The sequence below is a fragment of the Stenella coeruleoalba genome (genome assembly GCF_951394435.1).
Source record: "Stenella coeruleoalba genome assembly, chromosome: 17".
In the NCBI taxonomy this organism is placed as follows: domain Eukaryota; kingdom Metazoa; phylum Chordata; class Mammalia; order Artiodactyla; family Delphinidae; genus Stenella; species Stenella coeruleoalba.
Genome location: NC_137163.1, coordinates 469,758 through 495,134, shown reverse-complemented (window position 1 = coordinate 495,134; position 25,377 = coordinate 469,758). Strand labels below are relative to the sequence as shown.

Genomic DNA, 25,377 nt, shown 5'->3' with positions numbered 1-25,377 from the left:
GTGCTGACAGAGCAAGCGACTTTATTGGGAAGGGGCGCCCAGGCGGAGAGGAGGAGGGTTAGGGACCCCAGGAGGACTGCCCTGCCGCGTGGCTCGCAGTCTTGGGCTTTATGGTGATGGGGTTACTTTCTGGGTCGTTTCTGGCCGATCATTCTGACTCGGGGAACTTTCTGGTGGCACATGCAACCGCTCAGCCAGGATGGGTTCCAGCGAGGAGGATTCTGGGAGGTTGGTAGGACACGTGGACTGGTGTCTCCTTTTGACCTTTCCTGTATTCTTCCGGTTAGTGGTGGCTTGTTAGTTCCATGTTCCTTACCAGGATCTCCTGTCGTAAAATAACTCGTGCAAACTGTTATTGTCTTTGCCTGGCCAGGGCAGGCGGTTTCAGTCAGTGTTTCCCCTAACAACTGTGCCCCATGGTGGGGTCCAGCTAGGAGAGGCTGGGAAAGGACAGCTGGAGGTACTAACCCCTTTGGGAAGTTTCAGCCCCCTTGCACCGGAGGCCACCTTGAGTCTCTCCCGCCGAGAGCTGAGGTATAGGGGGCTTTGTTGCAGGAGAGGGGCGTGGGTCCCAAGGCAAGGCGACTTTGGCCTCCGGCGGACCCAGTGGGTTGCGGGGCACTGTGGCACTCGAGGCCCACGCAGGGACCATACCCCGAGGAGCCTCTTGGCCTCAGGGTCTCTGTCCACCAGCCCCACCCTGCCCAGGTTCACACTGCAACAGCTGGGCCCAGCCCCTTATCCATGTCAAATGGGAAGGAGCTGGTGTTGGTTCTATGTTCTGCCACCTTCCTCTGCTTCCGTGTGTGTCACTTCCAGGCCCGGCAGGTCGCATGTTACTGAAGAGCCAGACTTTAAGCGGGGACCCCCAGTGCTGTATCCCCAGCACCGTGCCCCCAGCAGAGCCAGGAGCCCTGTGTGTGCCCACCCCTGGGCCCGTGGTCACCGTCTCACCCCCTCTGCCCTACTCTCTGCCCCAGTGGGCGTATCTGGAACCAGTTCTGCCTTCACCCCCCTAACCTATATTGAACATCAATCTGTGCTCTGAAGCAGGGGCAGCAGACACTGATCTCTGTGCTCCTAGAGCCCACAGTCCAGCCCAGGAAACAGAGGCGAACCAGTGAAAGCTTGGACGATGAGAGCAGGCACGGGAAAGACTGGGAGGAGACAAGCAGTGGAGGGCTACTGAGACCGAACAGTACTGGCGGAAACAACCCGTGCAAAGGTCCTGAGGCCACAGTGGGAGGAGTGTGGGCAGAAACCCTAGGCCAGAGAAGGGCAGGTGCATGAGGGAGAGCAGTAACAAGTGGAAGAAGGAGAGGAAGGGGGCAGAGACTAAGCCTGTGAGGTGGTTATGGGCTTTGGCCTCTATTCCAGAGGCGATGGGATTCTGTGTCTTTCAGGAACAGCAGGGAGGCCAGTGAGGGTAAGCAGAGGGGTCGAGTTTATCCAGGTGAGCTACTGAGAGAGGCATGTGAATCAAGGGGCGTGCAAGGGAGGGGTGGCAGTGATTGTGGAATCTAAACCAGATGAGAAGAGGGTGAGGACACGTCATCCTGGGGCTCTGGGGCGCTGGAGGCAGCAGTGAGCTGGGAGGGGTGATGGGCAGGGAACCGGGTGTTGAACCGAGATGCCGGGGTGGGGTTGGGGGGTTACTGGAGGTGACAGGGTCCAGGGCGTCGTTGAGGCAGAGGATGAGGTCACTGGCAGGAAGAAGAGGTCAACACCGAGGGGCAGGGAGCTGAAGGGTGGCGCACGGGAGTTCAGGCCTGATGCAGCGGTGCGGCGACGCCTCGGCAAGGGCTGGGGTGGGGGGTGGGTGCGGCCGACGGGCAATGGACGCGTCAGCCAGGACTCTTGGGGGGAGCAGGGGGAAGGGGCTGCAGGCTGCAGCAGGGAGAGGGGTCGTGGCACTTCCAGGCCTGGGGGTGAGGCGGGGAGAGAAAAAGCAGCCCCGGAGAAGGCTGGCGGGAAGGGAGCAGGGAGGAGGGGCCGCGGTCGGGGGAGAGCAAGGGCTGAGTGATGGGGCTGAGGGCGTGGGGGGATGCTGGAGCCTGGCCCCGGGGGAGGGTGTCAGGACTGGGGGGCTTTACTCCTAAACAAGTGATGTGTGCTGGGAGGGGCTCATTGGAACAAGGGCTTGAGGCGGACCTGCTGGGGTGGGAGGTCTGAGCCGCAGCAGGAAGGCCAGACCACGAGGCAACTGAAACCGGCTACCTGAAAAAGACCAGGAAAAACAAAGGGTGAACATCAAGGTAGTAGAAAATGAGTGCAGTAAATTCAGCAATGGTTACTATTCTGATAGTAGGAACAAGTAGTATTAGGTGAACTCGTACAGAGCAGGAATGCTGGTACTCCCAAGGGGTTAACAGCAGATTTACCACACAAGAAATGAGGCCTCGCCAGAAAAGTCATGCAAATTAAACAATGAAAATGTAAATTCAGGGTTTTCGGGGGGTTTTTGTTTTTTTTTTTTTTTACATCTTATTATAGAAAATATCAGACATGCACAAAAGTGTAGAGAGTCAGACCATGTGACTGTCACCACCACCACCTAAGGCCAGTTCACGGCCAGCCTGGTTTCCTTTTTGCCCTCCCCCCATCGCAAAGCGCCACTCTTCTCTTAGGAGCTAAACAAAGACGGGAGAGCAGGCGGCCTGGCTGTTGTGTGATGGAGCCCCAGCCTCGTGCTCTGAGTCCGTCCAGCCCTACCTGGGGGCACCAGAGGTATGACTGGGCCCTGCCCCCTTCCTGTTTGGGGCAGGGTGTCCCCTTAGCCTCCTGCGTCCAGGGTCTCCAGCTGGCTATATGAGAGGCCAGCTGCCCCAAAGTGGCCCAGATCCCTCCTCAGTCCAAGGGATCCAACTGCCCGACTGGCTCACAGCCTTGGTCTCATTCAGCCTGAGCCTGAGCTGGAACCTCCCATACGCTTCAGACGCCTCCGTGTTCCCGAGTCAACACAGGCATCTGTCCTATCCAGACACAGGTCACTAGTGTCCCCTACAGGACTGTTCTTTGGGGAGTTTTAAAGGAGACACGGCGGGGGGGGGGGGGGGGGGCGGCGGGCAGGAGAGTGAGCTCTGGGGGGGCGGAGGAAGCCGGGAGAAAGTGACCAGAGGGACTGCAGGGCAGGGCTGCCTGGGCCACCAGGGGGAGGCTCTGGCAGCAGGGGGTGGCCTGCCACCCCTCCTACGCTCCACAGAAGCTTGGCATGTGGTGGCCTGGCAGCCCCGCACTTCCTGATACAGCGTGGACCTCCGTAACCTCACCTTCCTGTCCTCTCCATCGGGTTGCCACTTTCATTCAACCTTTGCTCTGGGACATCACGCCCCCATGGCTCCCCCCCGCAACCCCCTACCCCAGCTCTGCCCCAGAGAGATGACCATGCTCACTACATCCTCTCTGCTGCCCGTCCGTCCACCTTCTCGCTCTCCCAGGAGCCCGGCCCCCTGAGGACTACACTTCCTCAGCAAGGGCAGCGGCTCATTCTTCTGAACACTAGCTAGCCTCTTCCCGTCCCGTAGCCACTCCTACGACTTTTCTCTGTGGTGCACACGTGACGCACTGCCCTGATCGTCTACCCAGGAGGGACTCTGGTCCCATTGCCTGCAGGGGACAACTTCAGCTGTCAGAGGCTCCAGGGGTTGCCCCTGGCCCCATGTGCCAGCCTTCTCGTGATGGCTGGCATCGAAGGGCTGGGCGATGCAGGAGCCAAAGGCCTGGCGTCTCAGCCCGATGCGGGCGCCTCTAGCAAGATGTTCCGACCCCAGAGCCCTCGCAGCGGCACATCCTGCACGCTCTGCTTCAGTGTCTCCCTCTTGGAGAGCCCGGGCAGGGAGTTGGAGTCAGGAGTGGTCCAAGACAGCCTGGACTGAGGCAGACTCGCTCGCTGCCTGGCTGGCTGCAGGTGGGGCACAGACAGACCGGGGGCACAAGGCCAGGGTCCAGCGGTTCAAACTTTCCCCTGTAGTGAGCGGGCATCACACAGCAGGAACGGCTGCACCAGTGGCTGGAGGGCCTGGCGTTTCAAACGTGCAGGAGCAACAGTCGCGATCGAGGCCGTGGTTCAGCTCTGGTGAGGCTCCAACGGAAGGGTGATGAGAGGCCAAGAGCCTGGCCTAGCCACGGAAAGCCCAGCCCCTTGGTGGCAGCTCCCAGCTCTGCAGCCAAAGTGCAGAGTGCTGAGGGTCAGGCCTCGACTTAAGCGTCAGAGCAGCTGAGCTCCAGAGGAACTTGGACGAGTGTCCACTTCCAGCACAGAGTGCAGTTACAGGAACCAAATTTACCATCCTACCTGAAACAGCTAAAAAACTAGGCAAAATGGGGCTTCCCTGGGGGCGCAGTGGTTGAGAATCCGCCTGCCAATGCAGGAGACACGGGTTCAAGCCCTGGTCTGGGAAGATCCCACATGCCGTGGAGGAACTAAGCCCGCGAGCCACAACTACTGAGCCCACGAGCCACAACTACTGAAGCTTGCACGCCTAGAGCCCACGCTCCACAACAAGAGAAGCCACCGCAATGAGAAGCCCGCGCACCGCAACGAAGGGTAGCCCCTGCTCGCCGCAACTAGAGAAAGCCCGTGAGCAGCAACGAAGACCCAATGCAGCCATAAATTAATTAATTAATTTTTTAAAATAACAAAAGGGAGGAGGGACACAAACAGGTTCCCATTCAAAAAAAAAAAAACTAGGCAAAATAGATGAAGCAATGGATCTCAAGACATTGGGCATCAGCAATGAAGGACAGTGACCCCTGAGAGGTGACAAACAAGGTGAGCCCTATGATCCCCCAGGTCACTGCCTAGAGGGTGTGTCCAGGCTGTGGCACAGGTGGGCCACCCGGGCAGACTCCTCAAGTTCAGAGACGGAGCTGGGTGTCTGGGAAGGCCGGGGTGGCCAGGATTCGCAGGACAGAGTACCAGGGAGTACTTTCAAGAAGAATTTAGAGAAAATATTTACAATGTATATATTTTTTCAGATTAGTATTTTTCTTTCTTTTGAAAAATACTTGAAAGTGGAATTGCTGGATCATATGGTAGTTTTATTTTGAGGAAACTCCATACTGTTCTCCATAGTGTAGGAGGGTTCACTTTTCTCCACACCTTCTCCAGCATTTGTTATTTGTAGACTATTTTTAAAATTTATTTATTTATTTTTGGCTGCGTTGGGTCTTCATTGCTGCGCGCAGGCTTTCTCTAATTGCAGCGAGTGGGAGCTACTCTTCGTTGCAATGCGCGGGCTTCTCATTGCGGTGGCTTCTCTTGTTGTGGAGCACAGTCTCTAGGCGCGCGGGCTTCAGTAGTTGTGGCACATGGGCTCAGTAGTTGTGGCTCGCAGGCTCTAGAGAGCAGGCTCAGTAGTTGTGGCGCACGGGCTTAGTTGTTCCGCGGCATGTGGGATCTTCCCAGACCAGGGCTCAAACCCGTGTCCCCTGCATTGGCAGGCGGATTCTTAATCACTGCACCACCAGGGAAGCCCTTGTAGACTTTTTAACGAAGGCCATCCTGACCAGTGTGAGGTGGTACCTTACTGTAGTTTCGATTTGCATTTCTCTAATAATTAGTGATGTTGAGCATCTTTTCCTGTGCCTGTTAGCCATCTGTACGTCTTCTTTAGAAAAATCTCTATTCAGGTCCTCTGCCCATTTTTGAATCGAGTTGTTTGTTTTTGATATTGTGTTGTATGAGTTCATTGTATATTTTGGATATTAACCCCTTCTCAGATATATCATTTGCAAGTATATTTTCCCATTCAGTAGGTGGCCTATTCATTTTGTTGGATGTGCAAAAGTTTTTTAGGTTGATGTAGTCCTATTTGTTTATTTTTGCATTTGTTTCTCTTGCCTGAGGAGACGTATCAAAAAAAAATTGCTAAGAATGATGACAAAGAGCATACTGACAATGTTTTCTTCTAGGAGATTTATGGTTTCAGGTCTTACATGTAAGTCTTTAATCCATTTTAGCTTATTTTTGTATATGGTGTGAGAAAGTAATCCAGTTTGATTCTTATGCCTGTAGCTGTCCAGTTTTCCCAACACCATATTGAGGAGACTGTCTTTTCCTCCTTGTATATTCTTGCCTCCTTTGTCATGGATTAACTGACCTTGTACACATGGATTTATTTCTGGGCTCTCTATCCTGTTCCATTAATCTATATTTCTGTTTTTGTGCCAATACCATACTGTTTTGATGACTGGAGCTATGTAGTATAGTTTGAAATCAGGGAGTGTGAATGCTCCAGCTTTGTTCTCTTTTTTAAGATTGTTTTGACTATTTGGGGTCTTTTGTGTTTCCATACACATTTTAGACATACTTTGTGAATGGGTATGTGGAGAATGCCATTGGTATTTTGATAGGGATTGCATTGAATCTGTAAACTGATTTGGGTGGTGTGGACATTTTAACAATATTAATCCTTCCAATCCATGAACACAGTATATCTTTCTACTTGTTTGTATTGTCTTCAATTTCTTTTTTTTTTTTAATATTTATTTATTTATGTGGTTGTTCTGGGTCTTAGCTGCAGCAGGCGGGCTCCTTAGTTGCAGCTCGCTGGCTCCTTAGTTGCGGCTCACCAGCTTCTTAGTTGCAACAGGCAGGCTCCTTAGTTGTGGCATGTGGGATCCTTAGTTGTGGCATATGAACTCTTAGTTGTGGCATGCATGTGGGATCTAGTTCCCTGACCAGGGATTGAACCCAGGCCCCCTGCATTGGGAGCCCGGAGTCTTAACCACTGCACCACCAGGGAAGTCCCTCATCTTCAATTTTTTTCATCAGTGTCTTATAGTTTTCTGAGCATAGGTATTTTACCTTCTTAATTAGGGTTATTCCCAGATATTTTATTCTTTTTAATGCAATTGTAAATGGGATTGTTTTCTGACTTTCTCTTTCTGACAGTTCTTTGTTAGCGTATGGAAATGCAACAGATTTCTGTATATTAATTTTGATGTTGCAACTGTACTGAATGCATTTATTAGTTCTAATAGTTTTTTGGTGGTGTCTTAATAATTTTTTATGTATAGCATCATGTCATCTGTAAACAGCGACAGTTTTATTTCTTCCTTTCCAATTTGGATTACTTTTAAATATTTTTCTTCTCTGATTGCTCTGGCTAGGACTTCCAATACTATGTTAAATAGAATTGGTGAGAGTGGGCATCCTTGTCTTGTTCCTGATCTTAGAGGAAACGCTCAGTTTTTCACCGTTGAGTATAATGTTAGCTGTGGGCTTATCATATATGGCCTTTATAATGTTGAAGCAGGTTGCCTCTATACCCACTTTGTTGAGAGTTTTTATCAAAAATGGATGTTGAGGACTTCCCTCGTGGCACAGTGGTTAAGACTCTGCCTGCCAATGCAGGGGACACGGGTTCAAGCCCTGGTCCAGGAAGATCCCACATGCCGTGGAGCAACTAAGCCCGTGCGCCACAACTGCTGAGCCTGCGCTCTAGAGCCCGCAAGCCACAACTACTGAAGCCCACGAACCACAACTACTGAAGCCCGTGTGCCTAGAGACCGTGCTCCACAACAAGAGAAGCCACTGCAATGAGAAGCCCATGCACTGCAACAAAGAGTAGCACCCGCTGGCTGCAACTAGAGAAAGCCCACGTGCAGCAATGAAGACCCAACGCAGCCAAAAATAATAAATAAATTAAAAATAAATACATTTTTTAAAAAAAGGATGTTGAATTTTTGTCAAAAGATTTTTCCACATCTGTGGAGATGATCATATGATTTTTATTCTTCAATTTGTTGATGTGGTGTATCACATTGATTAATTTGTGGATATTAAACCATCCTTGCATACCTGGGATAAATCCCACTTGATCATTGTGTATGATCCTTTTAATATATTGTTGGATTTGGTTTGCTAATATATTATCGAGGATTTTTTTTAATCTATGTTCATCAGGGATATTGGCCTGTAATTTCCTTTTTTTGTAGTGCCTTTGTTCCTTCATTTGGAACATATTCCTCTGTAGCCTCATTTGCCTAACTCTCTGTTTTTATTTCTGTGTATTAGGTAGGTCAGTTATGTTTCCTGATCTTGGAAAAGTGGCTTATGTTGGAGATGTCCTATGCGACCCACCCAGCAGCACACTCCCCTCTGGTCACCAGAGCTGTATGCTCTAGGGCTGCCCTCTGTGTGGGCTGCAAGGGCCCTTCTGTTGTGGCAAGGCCTGCTACTGTGGGCACACTGGTAGATGGGGCTGGCCCCTGGACCAGTTGGCTGCCAGACCTTGCCTCATGCAGAGGGTGCAGGCTCACTGGTGGGTGGGGCTGGCTGTGGGCACAGGGGATCCCAGGTCTGGTGCCAACCTGCTGGTGGGTGGGGCTGGATGCCTACACACCTGGCTGTTCAGCCTGCTGGCTGGTGGGCAGGTAAGCCCCCAGCACTAACGGGTGCACTTGGTTTAATGCTCTTGTGCTGCCATCTGGAAATTCTTAATAACTTTTTAACAAGGACCTCTGCATTTTCAGTTTGCCTGGGGCCCTGCAAATTATGCAGCTGGTTCTGCTTCCAGGGACACTCAGCTGATACAATGCACAAAGACCTGGGTCGTGAGCATGGCCCTGAGAAAAAATGCTGACAGGAAGACCCAGGTGCCTTCTCCGCTCCCACAGCAGCTTCCAGCACCCAGGAGGCAAGAACACCCGCTGGACAGGGAACGTGGGACTGGGGTTCCAGCAGGCAGGCAGGAGCACGCTCCAGGGATATGGTGGGTCTACTCCCCAGCAGGCCTTGAGCTCTGGCCTAGAGCTCCGCAGGGGAAACTCCACTAGTGTCCAGTGCAGGATCCACCCCTAGGCACAGTGCTGGACCTTCAGCGGTGCCCCCATCCCATTGCTGACTGGACTAGAACAGCACCTGACCCAGACTGGACAGATCAGATTCTGACTCCTGGATTCTGCTCATTGGTCAGCACTTCCAAAGCCTGGAAGGACCAGTTCACTGCTACTGACCGAGAGAGGCAGTGTGTCCCACACGTGTTCTAGAGGCCTGGCTACTTGTCACCCTCAGTCCCACTGCGACCCCCGTCTTCCAACCCAAACTCCGGGGTTGCTCCCTGAAAGGCTCCCTGAGGCCCTGCGAGGTGTGCACCACGGGAGGGCCCTGGGGCGGCAGCCCCCACCGCACGGAGGAAATGAGCAGGCTTGGAGCAGGAGGTCGCTTTATTGAGAAGAAGGCCAGTGGTCAGGTGGAGGCGGGAGACTGGAGGGGAAGGGAGAATGTAGTCCCGGGGTGGGGGAGGGGTGGGCGCCAGCTGGCAGCATCACAAGTCCTGGGCTGACTTGTGAGAGTTCCGCTTGTCCTAGGCACCGTTCTGGTGCAGCAGGATGCCCGGGCTGAAGGTGGCCCCCGGCGGCCAGTGGCGGACCACGTGCCGGTACGACGTGGCCAAGCAGTCGAAGTAGTTAATGTTGAGCTTCCGGGCAATATGACGGCCGAGGTATTCCATTTGCTGTGCGAGCGGGTGGCGGTCAGCTCTTGCCTGAACAAGAGCTGCGCCGGAGGCGTCCCCTCCCCTTGGCCAGACCGCACCTCCAGCCCTGCCCGTCAGCCCCGGCGCCCTCTCCGCTGGCTCCCAGCTCGAGGGCCTGGGCCAGGTCCCCGTTGTATGCACTCTCCACCTGCGAAATGGCCCTATCTTAAGACCCTAAACAGCGGCTGGCGTCATGTTGAACCAAGGAGGGGAAGGGAGCGTGTCTGGGACCCCGTGGCGGGCTGGGAGGGACCCACCTCGTAGCGCTCCGACAGCTGCACCAGCACCAGCGGCTCCAGCTTGTGGCCGCACAGAACCAGCTGGAAGAAGCACCTTCCGTAGGCTGGCAAGGGGCAAGCCGCTCAGCCCCAGGTCCCTGTAGAGCCGGGGGCGGGGGCTCCGGGGGCGGGGGCTCCGGGGGCGGGGGCTCCGGGGGCGGGGGCTCCGGGGGCGGGGGCTCCGGGGGCGGGGGCATGGGCCAGTTGTCTGCTCCTCCCCACTCCACGTGGCTTCCCCTTCCCCTGGACGCCATCCCCCAGTCCGCGGCCCGCCCCGTGCGTCACCATCGGAGCTGAGCGCCATGCGCACGTAGACCAGGTGCATGGGGGCCTGACACACGGTGCGGCCCTGGATGGAGAAGTGGTACACGCCGCGCACGTGGTTCAGCACCAGGCGGCGCCGCGGCAGCGACGAGATCATGAGCCACAGGCCCACGCCCACGCCGTAGGCAGGGAAGCCCCAAGTCTTCTGCTTCTGCACCTGTGGGCGCCGCGGGGACTTTCTGAGCCGCCGCGGGACCCGGGGGCGGGGCACCGAGTGGGGGTCCGGCCCCCAGGGTAGGAAGGCCGTGGGGGGCGGGCCCAGGAGCTCAGACCTCGCTCACAAGCCCGAAGCTGACGAGGAAGAAGCAGACGATGAAGAGCAGCGTCCCCTTCCACAGCGTGTCCAGGTAGTACTCGAGCACGAAGACTGGGGGCGGCGCGGCAGAGGCGCGTGAGGATACCGGGACCCTGCTCGCAGCCCGAGGTGGAAGTGCCAGGGCTTGGACCCGGAACTGCCCGCCGGCCGCAGGGCCCGGGGCCGCTGTCGGGGTCCAGCCTGCAGTTCCAGCGCCCGCGAAGGCCGCAGCCGGCCCGGCCCCGCCCCGTTCAGATTCCAGTCCCCGCCCCGCGTCGCCGCTCCGCCGGGTTCTGGTCCCCTGGCAACTGAGTGTCGCCCTCACCGTTGGGCTGCTGCTGCGTGAACGGGTAGAAACTGTTGTTCTTGAGGCGCTTGGCCAGGTTGCGCTCGGTGCAGAAGAGTCCTTGGGCCCAGAGCTGAAAGGGCTTGCTGCCGGCGGTCGTAGGCAGGCCGCTGAACCGGCCCTTGGGGGCCTGGGTCGGGGTACAGACTGTCAGCTGTGCGGCTTGTCTGTTGCCACTGCCCACTGCTCACAGCCACACTCATACCTGGGAGAATAAAGCCTTCAGGGTTGCGGTCCAGGAAAAAGCAGTTCTCAGGCGAAGGCAGGGGAGCGACACCGAGTGGCGGTCTAGGCTGGGCGACGCCGGCTTCTAGAAGCTCTGGGCTGCGCCGGCTTCTAGAAGCTCTGGGCGGCGGTTCTATTAGGGCCGTCCTGTTGATCTTCCCGTCTCCAGGGAGTCGCCCGGCCCGGCCCTGCGGTGGGCGTGCACTTCCCCCGCTAGGCCCCACCCCACCGGAGGCCCCCTGTACAGCCTGGTTCACAGTCCTCACCTGAAGGGTGGGGTAGTGGGACATCCCAGGCCTGAGCTGGAGAGGAATCTGTAGGCAGGGGCCCCACCACGAGCCCCGTGGCTGAGCATGGCCTCCCCTTCCCCACTGCCGCCTCTGCCCGGGTCAGAACCTCATATACAAACACAGACAGCTCACCTTAGTGTCCCTGAGGGTGGAAAGCACAGACACGCACGCACACACACACTCAGTCCAAGATTTGAGCCCAGGAGCCTCATATACAAACACAGACAGCTCACCTTAGTGTCCCTGAGGGTGGAAAGCACACACACACACACGCACACACACTCACTCACACTCAGTCCAAGATTTGAGCCCAGGATTGAGCAGGCAAGGCCCGGCCACAGGCTGACTCAGGAGCCCTGGGGGGCTGCCCCAACGCCGCAACACACAGGTTCTGGGCCAGCTGTAGCCCCCAGTAGTTCCCTCAGGGACAACCCCTAGCCGCTCACTGGGATCCCAAAGACCACACATGAGTTCCTAAAAATGTTTTATTGTAACAAAACGCTCACACATTCAAAACTGGGAAAGGGGGCAGGGCAGGGCTGGCTGGCTGGAGCTGCCTAGCTGGGAGGGGCCAGGCTGGTGAGCAGCTGCCGCAGGCACCACTGGACTTCCTCTGCGCCCCGGTAGGCCCGCTTCAGGCCCCGGGGAAGGCAGCGGCAGGACTCCAGGTTGAGGTACAGCAGACCCGGGCAGTTGCTGATCACAGCGCTGTGGGAGCAGTGCAGGCCATGGGAGGTTGAGCCACTGGCCCCAAGAAGACCCAGGCACAGCATGGCTGAGCCAGTCTAAGGAGCCCTCTCTACCCTTGCACCGCGGCTGGCTCTGCCACCTACAGCCCGAAGGCCCAAGCCCAGTACCCTTGGTGTCCCTAAGGCCAACCCCAAGCAGGGGCTGGGCCAGGATGGGCTCCCTTTTCAGAGCCCTGGAGCTGGCGAGCCAGGCAGGACAGGGGATCAAGCCATACTGGCTCCAAGGAACTGGCGGGGGTGGGGATGCTGACCTGACTGTGCTTGCTGTGACCCGGGTGCCCCGGAGGTTGAGGGAGCACAGTGCCAGGTGCGAGCCCCCGGGGGCGCCTGAGAAGGCAGCTAAGGCCTGCTCCAGGTCCCTCTCACTGAAGCCCTGGCCACTCAAGTCCAGCTCCTGCAGAGTGTGACACCACTTCTGAGTTAACAGAAGGCTGCCCTCCTTGGCTAGAGTCAGCCGGTCTGACATGCCATACAGGCCCAGGTGAAGTTGCTCCAGCCCTGGAGGTGAGAGGAATGGGCATGAGCTGCGGGGTGGGCAAGAATCCCCACATCCCACCTGCCCAGCCACCACCCGGGGAGTGCTGACCCTGACATGGAAGGTCATGCAGGCCAGCAGGTGTGATTCGAGCACAGCCGCGGAGATCCAGCAAGCGCAGGTGAGGGGAGCCGTGGAGCAGGCGGTCCAGGACCTCGTTGCTCACAAAGTTGCAGGTGGAGCTGGCAAGGCAGAGCTCCTCAAGGCTGGGGAAGCCTGGGCCAGGAGGCGTCGCTCGCCCGGAAGGCTTGGGAAGCCACATGAGGTTCAGCAGCCGCAACACCTGGGAGCGAGGCCCAGGCTGTAGGTGGGGAGGGGGCGACAGGTGGAAGGGGTGGGGCGGCAGGTACCTGCAGCTGGGGGCAGCCTTTCTGCAGGGCCTCGACAGGCAGCTGGAGGGGAGTGCTGTTGTGGTTGAGGCCTGTGCTCACCTCCAGGAGCTGGAGCTGTGGGCAGCAGCTGCCCTGTAGAGGTGGGGGAGAACACAGGGTCGGAGGCCTGGCAGTCCCTGGCTCAGCACCCAGCTCTGCTCCTGCCCGTGACCAACATACCAACAGTGCACCCAAGATAGCTGTCGTCTGGGAGCTGTAGGTCAGCCACAGCTTCCGCATTCGGGGCCCCGCCTCCTCCAAGAAGCTTACCACAGCCGTGGACTCCACCTGGAGACCCAGCACAGAGGTACCGGTCAACGCAGCCCAGGCTTCCTTGGGGCCCCTGGGGACTCCTGGGCTCACCATGGAATGCTGTATGTCCAGGCTGTGGAGCTGGGGGCAGGCTTTGGCTAGCATGATCAGAGTGTCAGGGGTCACACCGTGGCAATCGGAAAGCTTGAGGAAGGTGAGCCGGGGACAGGACTCGCTAACCAGCTGTGGAAAACAGAGGGCCGGTTGGGGGAGGGCAGTCTGTGGTCCACAAGGGAAACGGACCAATGGCTGACGCCAACCGCACTTTACTGCCTCAGCAATGGTCTCCTTTCTGGCCATGCCAGGCCTACCTGGGTGCTCCCACCTCTCACACCTCCCTGCTGGAAGACACTCCAGGAAAGGAGAACCAAGCAGGCATCTTCGTGGGGCATCGTTGGGCCCCACGGTACCTGACCCACTCCCTGGTGGGTAACCCCAGAGTGTCATGGCTGGCGTGCAGGGCAGCCTCGAGCTCTCACCTTCAACACAGGGTGTACCTGAGACTTCCAGTGGATGAGAGTCAGCCTCTGGAGCTGTGAGAACCTGGGCCGACAGCAGAGGCAGAGCTGCACAGTGTTCCCATGCTGCCCCTTCTGCCAGCCTTCTCCCCACCCATCACCTTCGTGCAGGGAGGCAGGAGGGGGCCTGGGGCATTCACACAACACACAAGCGGAATGAGGGGATAAGGAAAAGATGGAACTGCTCACCGACTGGGCATAAGCCACTCCAGGGATGTAAGAAGCTTCTTCTCAGTCTTGGTCCCACTCTTGGCGGGGCGGCCAACCAGCGGGGGTGACAGGGTGAGGGTGTGCCAGAGCGCTGGCTGGGAGGCGGCCTCGTGCCAGCGGCGGCACACGCGTGCAGCCCTGGGAGAAAATCTCTCCTGAGGGGCCGGGCCTTTTGTGGTCGATGCTCGCCCTCAATGGCTGTCGCTATGGGGTTTTCTAAGAGGAGGGACCTGCCCCCCGCCAACTCTCACAACGCTGCGGACCCCTCAGTTCAAGGTCGTGCCCCTGGGATTCCAGCTGGACGCCCTGAGAGACTGCGCTCTCTGAGACGCGTGTGTGGGCGCTCAGCCACCCGCTGAGTGCCTAAGAGGTCAGCCTGAGACCCGGCGCTGTGCGCGATGGTCCTGGGGTACCTGCCAAGGAAGGGTATAGGCCCATCCGCCGCCACCAGCAGCCCGAAAATCTGCAGCAGGATTTCCAAGGGAATGCGGTCGCCCCAGCCCGGGTCGGGCTCCTGCTGCGGTGCGGGCGCGGGTGCGGGTGCGGTCCTGGGCTTGGCCTTGGCCTCAGCGGCGCGGGCCCCGTGGAGCCGCAGCAGCTGAGCACGGCGGGCGGCGCGCCTCTGAGCGCGGCGGCGGGCGGGCCCCGGACCTGGCAACACCAGCAGCATGCTGTCCGACTGCAGCAGGTGGTAACCGGAGCCGCTCGGGGCCAGCCGATCCCACCACCAGTCCTCCGCCGAGCGGCTCCGCGCCCCGGCCAGCGGCAAGATCCGGACCCTTTGCCGGGCCCGCCGGGCCACACCCGGAGCCATAGCCACTCGCTGCGTTCCGAGTTCCGCCCAGGGGGAGCGGAAGAGGCGGAGCCTGCGGCGGAAGGGGTGTGGCCGGCGGAGGCGAGGCTTGCCTCGCGGGGCGGGGTCAGGGCCCCGGGCTGGCCCTACCCGCCCCTACCCCTGGACTCCCCACTCGATTTCCGGAGCGGGATATCGGGCGCTGGGACGCGCCGGCGGGTGGTTTCTGCGAGTCCCGGCGGGTGAGTTGGAGTCCTCGCTCCCGCTCGGCTGCATTTTCCGGCCCCACCCGTTCTGTGCTGGGTCCTCGACCCTGGGCCGGAGGCGGCGCCCTCGAAGTGTGGCGGGACGGCCGGTCGCCGGGTCAGGGAGCGCGCTCGTTCAGGACCGGGAGGCTCAGGCACCCCAGCGCACCGGTCGGCTCTCCGCCGCCCCCGTGGTGCAGCGAGGGGCGGTGCCCGCCGTGGCCACATCCCCAGCCCCGACTTGGCTCCGGCTGTCCGGGGTCTCGCAGAAGCCGTAGAGGTGTGCTTGGCGCCTGAGAGGTAGACCTGTCCCGGAGTCCTTGTCCCGTATCCGTGCGGGGTAGTGCTTTGGCGGTCTCGGTAGCTCACACCCGAAGATCATCTCCCTCTTTCATCATACTCTCCTGGGCTTCGGCGCCTTCTTGCTTCCCTGCCTGGCGCCGGCCTTTGCTGTGTCGTGACCCCGACACAGGCTGCCGGTGTGCTTTGTCCCTTCTCCTCCCCATCCCCCACCCCCGGCATCCCCCCAGTTTCGCTGGTCTTGGCCGTCTGGTCCTTTCCTGACAACGGTTCTGTGTCTTTCCCTTGTGATTTTGCATGCATGTTACTTTTTTTCAAGCTAGACGAAGTCTTCAGTTCCCGGAGGAGCCGAAGGTCTTTTGTGGACCTACGTGGGGAAAGAAGAGCTGCCTGTGACCTCTGCCCTGTCCTGAAGGCTCCGGCCTTGGGCTAAATGGCAGCACCCCCGCTGGGCCGTCTGGTGCTGACCCACGTGCTGGTAGCCCTCTTTGGCATGGGCTCATGGGCTGCCGTCAACGGGATCTGGGTGGAGCTGCCTGTGGTGGTGAAAGACCTCCCGGAGGGTGAGTTCATGTGGGCAGGGGGCGAGGCTGCGTGCGGGGGAGGTGGGTTGCAGCTGCTCTCTGGACCTGCGCATCCTGCCCCTGACACGGCTTCCTCCTTTTTTTCCTTGCAGGTTGGAGTCTCCCCTCCTACCTCTCTGTGCTTGTGGCACTGGGGAACCTGGGTCTGCTGGTGGTGACCCTGTGGAGGCGGCTGGCCCCGGGCAAGGGCGAGAGGGCCCCCATCCAAGTGGTGCAGGCGCTGAGTGTGGTGGGCACGGCCCTGCTGGCCCCCCTGTGGCCCCACGTGGCAGCAGTGGCGGGGCAGGAGTACTCAGTGGCCTTCCTGACTCTCTCCTTCGTGCTGGCGCTGGCCTGTTGTGCTTCGAATGTCACGTTCCTGCCCTTCCTGAGCCGCTTGCCGCCTTCCTTCCTGCGGTCCTTCTTCCTGGGTCAGGGCCTCAGCGCCCTGCTGCCCTGTGTGCTGGCCCTAGTGCAGGGTGTGGGTCGCCTCGAGTGCCCACCAACCCCCACCAATGGCACTCCTGGGCCCCCCATTGACTTCCCAGAGCGTTTTCCTGCCAGCACTTTTTTTGGGGTATTGTCCGCCCTATTAGTCGTTTCAGCTGCCGCCTTTCAGGGTCTCCTGGTGCTGTTGCCATCACCACCGCCTGTACCCACAGGAGGCCCAGGGCCTGGCCTGCAGGCGGGAGCCCCTGGAGTGGAGGAAGAGGAAGAGGCCTCACCCCTGCAGGAGTCTCCCAGCAAGGCGGCAGGCACCACCTGCAGCCCAGAACCTGCGGCCCATCGGCTGCTCTCCACCCGTAGTGTCTGCCTGCTGGGCCTGCTGGCCGTCACCAACGCTCTGACCAATGGCGTGTTGCCTGCTGTGCAGAGCTATTCCTGCTTGCCCTATGGGCGCCCAGCCTACCACTTGGCTGTGGTGCTGGGCAGTGCCGCCAACCCCCTCGCCTGCTTCCTGGCCATGGGTATTCTATGCAGGTATACGGGCAGCCCAGGCCACTCAGGGTGGGACTTAGGGGTGAGAGCCTGGGCCTGGCTCAGAGCCTGGGCCTGAGCCCTGAGTTTTTGCTCACTCCTGGCAGGTCCCTGGCAGGGCTGGGCAGTCTCTCCCTGCTGGGCATGCTCTTTGGGGCCTACCTGATGGCGCTGGCAATCCTGAGCCCCTGCCCACCTCTGGTGGGCACCTCTGCAGGCGTGGTCCTTGTGGTAAGTATGTTGGGGCACAGTGAAGCAAAGAGGGTGGCAGTAGGGAGGGGGTTCACCCTAGAGCAGGGGCATCTCACGCTCAGCCTGCTACTGTGTCCACCTTCCCAGGTGGTGTCGTGGGTTCTGTGTCTCGGCGTGTTCTCATACGTGAAGGTGGCTTCCAGCTCCCTGCTGCATGGGGGGGGCCAGCAGTCGTTGCTGGCAGCTGGCGTGGCCATCCAGGTGGGCTCTCTGCTCGGCGCCGTGGCCATGTTCCCTCCCACCAGCATCTACCATGTGTTCCGCAGCGGGAAGGACTGTGTGGACCCTTGTGGTCCCTAAGCCTGAGCAGGTGGGGACTCCGCTCCACTCCACTTGTCTTCAGGTTGGGGTTGCCACAGTGCCTGCGTGCCCACAGCCCAGGGAGGCCCACCCTACAAGCAGCCTGCTCACGGATGCCTGCGTACTCCACGGGAGAACCTGGCACTGCAGGCCAGGGTTGGGACCACAGAGCAGGCTCGGAGCCAGGGCCCAGCTGGGGATGTGGATTTGGCCCAGGCCCAGGACGTGTGTGGGATTTGTACAATAAAGTGTGTTCATTTCATGAGTTGGAGCTAACCCTAGGAACAACTCTTGCTGTGTAGATAGACCTCCCCTGAGCTAGAGCAGTAGCCTGACCTGTTCAACAGGGGCCTGTCCCACTCCCTGGGGCACTCATAGGTCCTGGAGGTCATAGAACCTCCTCCTAAACACAGATACACATAGAGAACTGCCCAGAGGGAGGGTGAAGGCCAGCCCCCAGGGCCTGGAGTGTAGGCCAAGGACCCACACAGGCTACGGCAGTCAGAGGCTGTCTGGTGGGCCGAGCCAGCCAGGCACGAGGGTCAGGCCGCATGGGCTGCCTCGTAGTCGCTGCCTTTGTGGCCTGGGTGTGGCCCACTTACCCGCTGCTTTATGGGAGGGTCCTACTGGGGGATTTGTGCCCAGGGCTTGTTGCCAGGTCCTGGCACAGAAAGGGCTCAGCGAGTGGGACTTAGAAGAGACCAAGGTGTGAGGGTCCAGCCGATCTTGGGATTCTTCTGCCCAAGGACGTGGTCCCCTCCCCCAAACCACCAGCCTCGTTTGTAGCTCCTGTGATCAAACCTGCAAAGGCCCCAAACCCTTTATTCACACAGACGCGACAGTGGCTGCCTTCTCCCTGGGCTGCTGGCAGATGGCCCTGGCTCTGAGCAGCCCACGCTCTGTCCCCACCCTGGGACAGCAGTCCAGGCCTTTGCTTGTTGGTGTCTGCAGGGAGCTCAGCACCAAACACAGGCTGTCCTGCACCGGGGGCTCCCACACACAGGACTGGTGGGGACTGGAGTGCGCCCCGAGCCAGGAGGGCCGGGACGATCTGAGGGGATTCAGGCGGGGCTGCCGCAGGGCCGGGGCCTGGGCTTCTGCCGCCTCCTGGGCAGGTGGGGAGCAGAGGCCTGGGGGGGAACACAGGCTCCCCGGGGGGCAGGACACCTGAGCCGCGAGCCAGCGTGACTGGCGTGGTACTGAGCGCCCATTCTCACAGACAAGGGGCCCTGCAGCTGCCAGGGGCCGGACGTGGGCTCCGGGGGAGCGGCTCCTGCCCTGCTGGCCAGCCCTCTCCGGATGCCGTTTCTAAGCTGCTGAAGCCGCCTGTCCTTGACTTGGGCTGCGCGGAGGCTTCTCAGGGGCTTCCTTCCCGGCCTTGGCAGGACCGGCTGAGCTGAGGGACTTCCTGGCGGGAGGGAAAGATCCCCAGGCCTTGACCCCCCCCCCCCCATCAGGCATGTGGTAGGACCAGGCTCCCAGCTGGCCCAGACACAGCCCAGCCCTTAGGGCAGAAGGCCACCGCCCTCCAGGGCGCTAACCACCCAGCCCCCTGACCTGATAGGGCTGGGGAGGGGGCCGCCGGCAGGCGGGTGTGAGCTGTGGAAGCCACCTCTGGAGAGTGGGAGGGAGGAGGCCGAGGGTGTGACGGGGTTGGTGAGGCCCCGGGCCTCCGCGTGCCCTCCCCTGGCCTCTGACGCTGCCCCTCCCCCCTCCCCTGCCCACCCTGGGGCCGGAGGCTGGTGGAGCCTTCCCCCAGTTCCTTCCTGCCTTCCCTCACGTTGGGCATGTGTGCAGCCTCCCCGCCGGCGTGTGTGTCTGCGCCACGTGTGCCAGGCGTGAGGGCCCCGGGAAGCAAGGCACGGTCTCCCGAGGGGAGCTGGCCTTGAGCCCCGGAGGCCAGGACTGCAGGGGTGGCTTGAAGGAGCCCCTGCCCTTTGGCGTCTCCAGGGCGTCCGGTCAGCTACCCGAAGGGAACAAGGCAGGAGCCCAAACAACCAGGGGAGGAAGACGCCTGGGGTCAAGTCCTAGAGGGCCGCGCGGCACGCCCTTCCCGCTCACGGCATCCGGGCACGAGGCCAGTGGCTGGGAAGCAGGGCGGCCCGCCACACCAGCCGCTCAGACCTGAGCGTCCCCCCAGGGCCCTATCCGGGCACCCACGCCTCCAGCTGGACAGCAGGTGGCCAGCCACTCACGCTCACAGCCCTGCCCAAAGGGTCTCTCAGGCCCGGGGCGGTGAGGAACTAGAAGGAGACCCCAGAAGGGAGGTGGTGTCCCCTGTGTGAGAACAGAGCTGAGCCACGGGCTCTCTGCGGTCTGTGGCTCAGGTTCTCTCGAAACCAGAGAAGAGCCAGCCAGGGTGTGCCCTGCCACGCGCAGCAGCCCCTCCGCAGGTGTGCAGCCCCTCCCCCAAGGCAGGGACGAGGCCCACCCGGCTCTGGTTGAGCAAGTAGAGGGGGGGCCTTCACCTTCCTTCAGTACCGGCTTCGTCAGCCCACCGGGGTCCCTAGGCAGGTGTGGGTTCCGACGCGGGCATGAGTGTGACAACACCGGGGTGAGGGGATGGTCACGCCCCTCATCTGCGCCTGTTCAGAGCCCCACTGCCTGACTCGGGGACAAGGGGTGAGTCCTTTCAGGGGCTCCCTCCCCTCCATGGATTCAAAGGGACCTCCTCGCTTCTGTGGGGAATGGGGCCAGAGGATGGGAGTGTGGGAGTGACTGGGCCTCTGGTGAGGGAGCGGGTGCAGTTATCAGCAACTCCAGAGTCGGCCACTCGGACCGGGCCCACACTGGCCTGGGGTGCTGCCCACCTCAGTGGGGCCACATGCTCTCCACTGCACCTTCCAGGGGCTGTCAGTCACAGGCCCCTGCCTTCCCCCCTTTGGCTGGGTGGGTGCCCAGCTAATCCAGCTGTGGTGCCCACCCTCCTGCCCATGGTGATTGAACTGGGAGCCCTGGGCCTGGGGAGCAAGTCGGGTGCTAACAGAGATTTGCCTCGGGGTGTCAGTCATCCCAAGAGCTATAAAAAACACCCAGACTACTCAGGGTGCACACCAGAGAGTGAAGGCGTCCCAGGGCAAGCAGAGCGAAGGGTGGAGAGAGGCAGAATTCCGAGAGCATTCTGGGATCTCCTGGATCCAGCTGTACCCGAAACTAAGCCCCTTGGACTTGCAAGTTATGTGGGCCCACAATTTCTTGCTTAAGTTGAGTTGGTTCTTGTCTGTCACAGCTGCAGGAGTTGTGAAATCCTCTTTCGTCTCCTCTCTGAAGCATTTAGGACTGTTCAGACTTTGCACGCACAGCACTGGTTAATCTTTCCTTGCCTGGGGGAGAGTGGGTCATTCTCTTGGAGACGCTCCCTGTTGTACTCCCCATGACCCTTCCATCTCCCAGGCCGCCACTCCAGCTCCTGACCAGGGTGCTTCCCTGACCCACTTCCAACCTGCGTAGAAGAGTCTCCTGGACGTCCGACCCTCTGAGAACACCTCAAGCCAGGCCCGTGGGGGAGAAGGCAGGACCTTCCTCGGCAGGATCCCCCGGGAGGAGGTTTCTGTCTGCGTAACTGTATGAGCTAAATGAAAGGCAAGTGGCAAAGCAGCCTGGAAATTCCCCCTCGTTTTGCAAGAGAGGCAGGAAAGCCGAGCACTTTAGAACGCAGATTGCAAAAGATTCCCTACCTGATCCCTCGTTGATACCCCGAGCCAGCCCTTGATACTCCCTTTGCAAAACATTCTGTGGACAACACCCTCTGAGAGTGCTGAGCGGGTACATGTTGTGGCCGGGGAGACCAGGGCGCCAATCCTCTAAAGGCAAGTCGTGGGGAAGGCAGCTCCCCAGCGCCCCGCCCCCCGCTGCAGGTGTCCATGCTGCCCATGCCCCCCCTACCCCACCCCCACGCTGACTTAAGCCAGAGGGATGCGAAGAGTTGCTGAGGCCAGGGTGCTCGGGCTCCAGGGCCAGTTAGCACGTGGGCTTGAACATCCAGAGAGGAAAAGCAGGCAGATCCACAAACGAAGGTGTCTGCTCTCTATTGCACTGCAGGTCCTGGCAAGGGTAGTTAGGCAGGAAAAAGAAAGAAAAGGCATCCAGATTGGAAAAGAGGTAAAACTATCTCTATTCTCAGATGATGTGATTTTTTTAAACTGATTTTCTTTTTTTTTTTTTTTAATATTTATTTATTTATTTGGCTGCGCCGGGTCTTAGTTGTGGCACGTGAACTCTTAGTTGCGGCACGTGGTATCTAGTTCCCTGACCAGGGATCGAACCTGGGCCCCCTGCATTGGGAGGGCAGAGTCTTAGGCACTGAACCACAGGGGAAGTCTGCGGCGAGCCGCCTCCGACCAGCAGAATGACGAGTCGCCACACGCAAGATTCTTCTCGTATCACACTTTATTGGAGCACAGCTTGGTTAAAGAAAAGATGGAAGGAAGACACCGCAATCCTATAGCAGTCTGCTTATATAGGGATTAAGAACATGTGTCGCTCTGTGATTGGCTTTTGCCGATGGTGCGACTTGTGAGCCAGCATCGGATAGGTCGCTACTTTAAAACCTCATTAGTATACTTAGCGCAAGCGCAGTGGCCACAGGAAGGATGATTCAGCTTACTTCAGCTTCCTGCTGCGTGGCAGTTAGCTGACCGCGCCCTACATCTCCCCCTTTTTTATTTACTAGAATCACCAAGCAGAATGTAGCCCGTACAAGTGTTCACCTCATGATGTGCTCACTGTTCGAGGGCAGCCTTCCGTTGGCATGTCTGAGACACCTTCCTGCGTGCAATGCCAACAAGGGCTGCAGGGTGCAAAGGCTGACTCAGAATAAGTTTTGATTCCCTATAGAGGTGCAATGGCAACAGGGCCTCTCCGTGCAAGGGCAATCCATTCGAATTGTTTAGGACGGAGATCCAGGCTGCGGGAGAATCACCTTCACTAACAGCCAAAAGTGCTTGAGTGAGTAGGACCTTATCTCGATGTGCCCTGACGCGCATGCGACAGACCAACCAGAGACATATTATAATCCCAAATATACAGCAGAGCCCAAAGATCCCCACCCCTACCCACTCTTTAAAGGAGGAAAAGGCAGAAGAGAGCCAAGAGGTAAAATCTCCAAAGGTAACGGGTTCCAGCTTGGTAGCATTCAGTTGCATAATCTGAATCTTTTGCTTAAATATCATCCGTTCAGCTTCTTGAGACCAGTTTCCCTTTAGGAATTCTCCAATCTCTGCACTCCTATTCAGGGCATCTGTAAAGTGGCCAAAGCAGAAATATCCATGCCTACTCCTGCCTCATTAACTAATAACCAAGAATAAAATGGCCATCCTTCAAAATACCACTTTGTACTATCATTTCCTTTTGTCTCATTAGTATCATTTCCTTTTTCCTTTCTTCCCATATAGGACTTTAAATCAGGGGAAAATTGAAAGCCTGAACTAAGTTCATACTTAGCATAAGTTCCCCCCTGACAAGGGGTAAAGACTGGGGGTGTTGATGTGACTGGCTCACAATAGGGGGCGACAACAGTCCTGTTGGCACTTGTTTTATCAGAAGCATTATTTCTTAAAGGAACTATCCCTGTATGTTCCAAAACTAAAGTGGTAATATTCATCTCATTTTCACTGGAATTCCCTATACCTGAACCTGAAGTGTGGCCTTGAGTTATCTTGCTCAAAGCTTCATTCAACATATTCAATGGAACCAAATTATTTCTAAGTGGATTGTTCCAAGTGGTCAAGGTTATCCTGGCCAAAAGGATACAATCCTTTGTGGAATTCCAACTAATACAAAGACTTCGATTCAAAATAAAATCACTGGCATTATACGGTGCCCAGTCATAATTCAATGGCTGGGTACAGGCCGTATTCATTTCACAACTAGTGGAATAAAATATTGGAAGAACTCTGCTCTGAGAGTGAACCGGCATGGGAACTGGCCAGGTCCGGCTAATTCCCCAGAACGTCATATTCTCTGCCCTAAGCAAGGGAAGAATCATCAGGAACATCCAGCTCAGCATCTTCTCTGAAGTTTTCTTCAACAATTCTCGTCAGTCTTGATGGCACCCAGATCGGATCTTGATCCGACGGTTCACTCCGTGTGTCGAGTTCTGAATCGGTCCTCCATGCAGGGCGCGAAGTTCCCGGGTTTCGGCACCAAATGCGGCGAGCCGCCTCCGACCAGCAGAATGACGAGTCGCCACACGCAAGATTCTTCTCGTATCACACTTTATTGGAGCACAGCTTGGTTAAAGAAAAGATGGAAGGAAGACACCGCAATCCTATAGCAGTCTGCTTATATAGGGATTAAGAACATGTGTCGCTCTGTGATTGGCTTTCGCCGATGGTGCGACTTGTGAGCCAGCATCGGATAGGTCGCTACTTTAAAACCTCATTAGTATACTTAGCGCAAGCGCAGTGGCCACAGGAAGGATGATTCAGCTTACTTCAGCTTCCTGCTGCGTGGCAGTTAGCTGACCGCGCCCTACAGAAGTCCCTCAGATGACACAATTCTATGTTTAGAAACTCATAAGGAGGGACTTCCCCAGTGGCGCAGTGGTTAAGACTCTGCACTCCCAGTGCAGGGAACCCAGGTTCGATCCCTGGTCAAGGAAAGAGATCCCACATGCACGCCACAACTAAGAGTTTGTATGCCACAACCAAGGAGCTCACATGCCACAACTAAGGAGCCTGATTGCCTCAACTAAGACCCAGCACAACCAAATAAATAAATAAATATTTTTAAAAAGGAAAGAAAGAAACTCATAAGGAATCCACAAAAAAACTATTAGGACTAAGAAAACAAATTCAACCAAATTTTGCAGATTACAGCATAGATATACCAAAATCAGTTGTATCTTTATATACTAGAAGCAAAAAATCTGAAAATGAAATTAAGAAAAACTTTTCATTTACAATAGCATCAAAAGAATAAAATACTTAGAAATAAGTTTAACAAAAGAAAAGCAAGCCTTTTACATGAAAACTACAAAACCGTTGAAAAAAATTAAAGATGCGAGTAAATATTCATGGATCAGAAGACTTCGGGTGTTTATGTGGCAGAACTCTGCACACTGATCCAGAGATTCAAGTGATGCCTATCAAATTCCAGCTGGCCTTTTGCAAAAACCTAACAAACGGATCCTAATGTTCATAACAAGATGCAGGAGACCCAGAGTAGCCAAAACAATCCTTTGTTTTTTTGATCACACTGTTTGTGGGATCTTAGTTCCCCAACGAGGGATTGAACCCGGGCCCTGGGCAGTGAAAGCGCTGAGTCCTAACCACTGGACCGCCAGTTCCCCAAAGCAATCTTTAAAAAGAATAAAATTGGCTACAAAGCTGCAGTAATCAAGGCAGACACATAGATCAGTGGAACAGAATAGGGAGCCCAGAAATAAACCCACACACTTATGGTCAATTAATCTACCACAAAAGAGGTGAGAATATACAAAGGGGAAAAGACAACCTCTTCAATACATGGTGTTGGGAAAACTGGACAGCTACATGCATAAGAAACTGGACTACTTCCTCACACCATATATATACTTCCTCACACCTGATATATACTTCCTCACACCTCACACACAAAAATAAACTAAAATGGATTAAAGACTTACATGTAAGACCTGAAGCCATAAATCTCCTAGAAGAAGACATTGGCTGCACACTCTTTGTCATCAGTCTTAGCCTTTTTTTTTTTTTTTTTTGGCTATGTCTCCTCAGGCCAGAGAAACAAAAGCAAAAATAAATAAATGGGACTACATCAACCTAAAAAGTTGTTGCACTTTTACTTGATAGTAAAAGAAACTATCAACAAAATGAAAAAGCAGCCTATTGAATGGAAGAAGATATGTGCAAAGGTTATATCCAACAAGGGATTAATATCCAAAATATTCAGAGAACTCATGATGCAACCTCAGGAAAACAAACAACCCAGTTAAAAAAGTGGGTAGAAGACCTAAATAGACATTTTTCTAAAGAAGACATACATTCAGCCAGCAGGTGCATGAAAAGATGCTCAA

General features: G+C 57.0%; 3 protein-coding genes across 8 annotated transcripts; 1 reads left to right on the top strand and 2 right to left on the bottom strand.

The window, feature by feature from the left end:
* Nucleotides 1-9,081: 9,081 nt before the first annotated feature.
* TMEM249 (transmembrane protein 249) lies at nucleotides 9,082-11,240 on the bottom strand (the record flags this gene model as incomplete). The annotated part of the gene is made up of 6 exons (XM_079901788.1): nucleotides 9,082-9,461; nucleotides 9,740-9,825; nucleotides 10,046-10,241; nucleotides 10,357-10,451; nucleotides 10,705-10,908; nucleotides 11,180-11,240. 6 exons carry the CDS (start codon nucleotides 11,238-11,240, stop codon nucleotides 9,312-9,314), a joined length of 792 nt encoding a protein of 263 aa, XP_079757914.1. The 3' UTR covers nucleotides 9,082-9,311.
* Nucleotides 10,804-14,785, bottom strand: FBXL6 (F-box and leucine rich repeat protein 6). 3 transcript variants are annotated; one of them, XM_079901104.1, is made up of 9 exons: nucleotides 14,349-14,785; nucleotides 13,915-14,073; nucleotides 13,687-13,750; nucleotides 13,259-13,390; nucleotides 13,076-13,183; nucleotides 12,875-12,988; nucleotides 12,576-12,807; nucleotides 12,241-12,487; nucleotides 10,827-11,948 (listed from the first exon to the last, which is right to left on the bottom strand). In XM_079901104.1, the coding sequence occupies exons 1-9, from the start codon at nucleotides 14,747-14,749 to the stop codon at nucleotides 11,798-11,800; spliced, it is 1,608 nt and encodes a 535-aa protein (XP_079757230.1). In that variant the 5' UTR covers nucleotides 14,750-14,785; the 3' UTR covers nucleotides 10,827-11,797. The 3 variants fall into 3 exon arrangements, 2 of the variants coding, with proteins under 2 accessions (XP_079757230.1, XP_079757229.1); XR_013824428.1 differs by having other exon boundaries at nucleotides 10,804-10,855; nucleotides 10,931-11,948; nucleotides 12,875-13,390; XM_079901103.1 differs by having other exon boundaries at nucleotides 12,875-13,390.
* Nucleotides 14,786-14,858: 73 nt separating this feature from the next.
* SLC52A2 (solute carrier family 52 member 2) lies at nucleotides 14,859-23,895 on the top strand. 4 transcript variants are annotated; one of them, XM_079901108.1, is made up of 5 exons: nucleotides 14,859-14,970; nucleotides 15,593-15,836; nucleotides 15,950-16,817; nucleotides 16,922-17,045; nucleotides 20,760-23,895. In XM_079901108.1, the coding sequence occupies exons 2-5, from the start codon at nucleotides 15,707-15,709 to the stop codon at nucleotides 20,814-20,816; spliced, it is 1,179 nt and encodes a 392-aa protein (XP_079757234.1). In that variant the 5' UTR covers nucleotides 14,859-14,970; nucleotides 15,593-15,706; the 3' UTR covers nucleotides 20,817-23,895. The 4 variants fall into 4 exon arrangements, with proteins under 4 accessions (XP_079757234.1, XP_079757233.1, XP_079757231.1 ...); XM_079901107.1 differs by lacking the exon at nucleotides 20,760-23,895 and adding an exon at nucleotides 17,154-17,511; XM_079901105.1 differs by lacking the exon at nucleotides 20,760-23,895 and having other exon boundaries at nucleotides 16,922-17,511.
* Nucleotides 23,896-25,377: the final 1,482 nt, after the last annotated feature.